At 33.8% G+C, this 2,828-nt stretch overlaps 1 protein-coding gene across 1 annotated transcript in view; it reads left to right on the top strand.

Annotated features, from left to right (window-relative positions):
- The window catches only part of NBEAL1 (neurobeachin-like 1), a 204,259-nt gene that overhangs the window by 110,178 nt on the left and 91,253 nt on the right, over window positions 1–2,828 (top strand). The window contains exon 20 of the mRNA XM_011992490.1: window positions 2,507–2,663. Coding sequence (XP_011847880.1) covers window positions 2,507–2,663 — 157 coding nt within the window. The remainder of the gene's footprint in view (window positions 1–2,506; window positions 2,664–2,828) is intronic.

Below are 2,828 nucleotides of genomic sequence, written 5' to 3'. Positions count from 1 at the left end.
TAACTTCATACATGTGAAGATATTAAATGACAAAATTGTCCTTGTTTTATAAGATTTAAACATTATAATTTTCCCTTTAGGATATCATAAACTGCATAGGCGGGTTAAATGTACTCTTTCCTTTATTGGAACAAATCAGCCACTTTAGTGAAGGACAGATTCCTGAAGAAAAGAATGAAAGCACCGTTCCTGAATCAGTAACACCTGTTGAAGGAGATTGGCTCGTATTGACTTCCACAAAGGCCTCAGGTATTAAGATGAAATTAACACAAAATAGTCATTGAGAAATTTGAAAGTTAATTGAGAAGTAGATGAAAATGTTTTACTGTCATTCGGAAGAAACTTAACCATTTGTAGCTGTAGCAGTTGTTTCTACTTTTACTAATATCATTCAGAAAGTTTATAATACTTTCATCAGAAAACTGCAGATTGATCTCCAATATCCTTAGCTTATACTCTTAGTGGAAATATGACCACATTGTTAAATTTGTGGTAGAGAAAATATGTGCACATAAATATACAATATTGCAGTTGCTGCTTTTTCTGATTCTATTGTACAATAGAGCGTTGGAAGCTGACTGCTGAACCAGATTTCTACTTTGTATAACAGTGTGCATTAAGATATAGAAAATGTGATATAAAAATGATTAGAGTAATTATGATAATTAATATGTTCCTGATTCCACAGAGTCAAGACTAGAGAGAAACCTAGTTGCAACATTTATCTTGATTGTGAAACATTTTATTCAGAGACATCCTATCAATCAGGACAATCTTATTCACTCCCATGGAGTTGCAACTCTTGGTACTTTACTTCAGAAGGTGAGCCAGTCTAACGTTGTGTTGATGTAACTAATGATTGTGATTTGCAGTTGATGTTGGGATTTTTTTCTTCCTAATCAATATATTTTTAAGGATTATTACAACCTGGGTTTTATTAATGGATATAATTTGTTTCACAGGCAGCTTTTAAAAACTTGCATGGAATCATCTTATATAAGAAATACTTATTTTATGTAATAGTGTATGATCTTTGATGTATACAACCTTGTTTGATAGCTTTGGTATTTGGGATATTGAGAAATATAAGACTATTTTAGGAATATGACAGTAGGAGAATATACTGTGGTGTAATATCAGAAAAACCAATACTTAAGTTTTTGTTTTTCTAATGTGGGTTTTTCTATTTGTATGCTTAGTAGATGTTCTGAATTAATGATTTAAAATTATAGCTTAATGACAGTTATTTAACTGAACTATATGAAACCCTCTTCTGTTTGATTTCAGGTGCCAAGCACCTTGATGGATGTTAATGTATTGATGGCAGTTCAGTTACTAATTGAACAAGTATCATTAGAGAAAAATATGCAGCTCCTGCAACAAATGTATCAGTATTTACTCTTTGACTTTCGTATTTGGAACCGTGGAGATTTTCCCTTTCGAATTGGTAAGAGCAGGCTTTCAGATAAAAACTTTATAGTTGTTTTAGAAATTTATAACTACCTATTGACTTTGTTTTAGCTGAATTACTTACCATTGAACTTTCTGTTTTAGGTCACATACAGTATCTTTCAACCATCATTAAAGACAGCAGGAGAGTTTTCCGAAAGAAGTATGGTGTGCAGTTTCTCCTAGATACACTTAGGATTTATTATGGGTATGATGCCCTTGTTCCTTCTCACTTTGATATATTGTTTTCTTTCTGCTACTTGATGGAATGTGTAGACTGTAGACTTTCTCTTTACCAGCGATTCTAGTATGTTTTAACTGGAGAGAGGTAGGATAGAGTGGAGGTTAAAATGAATAGTGGATCGCTACACAGGGTTTGAATCTGGCTTTCATTAATTGTGCAACTGTAGGCAAATTACTCAACTTCTCTGTGCTTGAGTTTCTTCATTTTTGATAGGAGGTAAGAAAACTGTTACCGCCTTTGGTTGTTTTGAGGATTAAATTAATTAGTTAATAATGTAAAGCACTTAAACTATGTCTGCTATGCAGTGGGTGTTGTATTCACATGAACTATTTTATTCCCTGAAACTCTTAACTCAGAAGATTTTCCTTAAAAAGAAAAGCAAGCCAGAGTTACCATGAATCTCAGAATTACATGGAAATATTTTTTTAACACTATGAATTCTTTTATATAGAAAATATAGAAATGTAAAAATTAGGCTGGGCACAGTGGCTCACACCTATAATCCCAGCACTTTGGGAGGCTGAGGCAGGCAGATCGTAAGGTCAAGAGTTTGAGACCAGCCTCGCCAACGTGTTGAAACCCCGTCTCTACTAAAAATACAAAAATTAGCCAGGTGTGGTGGCATATGCCTGTAATGCCAGCTACTCAGGAGGCTGAGGGAGGAGAATTGCTTGAACCCAGAAGGTGGAGGTTACGGTGAGCCGAGATCACGCCACTGCACTCCAGTCTGGGCAACAGAGTGACACTCCATCTCAAAAAGAAGGAAATGTAAAAATTAAAATTTCAATTTTTATACCTTGTTTTCTCTTTCAGGAATGGTTGTAAATATAATGAGCTATCTCTAGATGACATTCGAACAATAAGGACTTCTTTGTATGGACTAATTAAATATTTTCTGTGCAAAGGTGGATCTCATGAAGAGATACAAAGTCTTATGGGGTACATAGCTGCTACTAATGAAGAAGAACAGGTATTATGCCTAAGATAAATCTACTTTTCCTTAAACATTTGAGTTGCTACATCATCTTCTGAACGTATGTATGTGTCTAGTTAAATATTTTGAGGGTAAACTATGTGTAGTGTCACATGCAATATTAGGTACTTAAGTACATTTTATCTTTTTTTTTTTTTTTTT

Source organism: Mandrillus leucophaeus, unplaced genomic scaffold (assembly GCF_000951045.1).
Source record: "Mandrillus leucophaeus isolate KB7577 unplaced genomic scaffold, Mleu.le_1.0 Scaffold411, whole genome shotgun sequence".
NCBI lineage: Eukaryota > Metazoa > Chordata > Mammalia > Primates > Cercopithecidae > Mandrillus > Mandrillus leucophaeus.
Note: the sequence above shows the minus strand (reverse complement) of the source record. Positions and strands in the feature narration are given on the sequence as shown.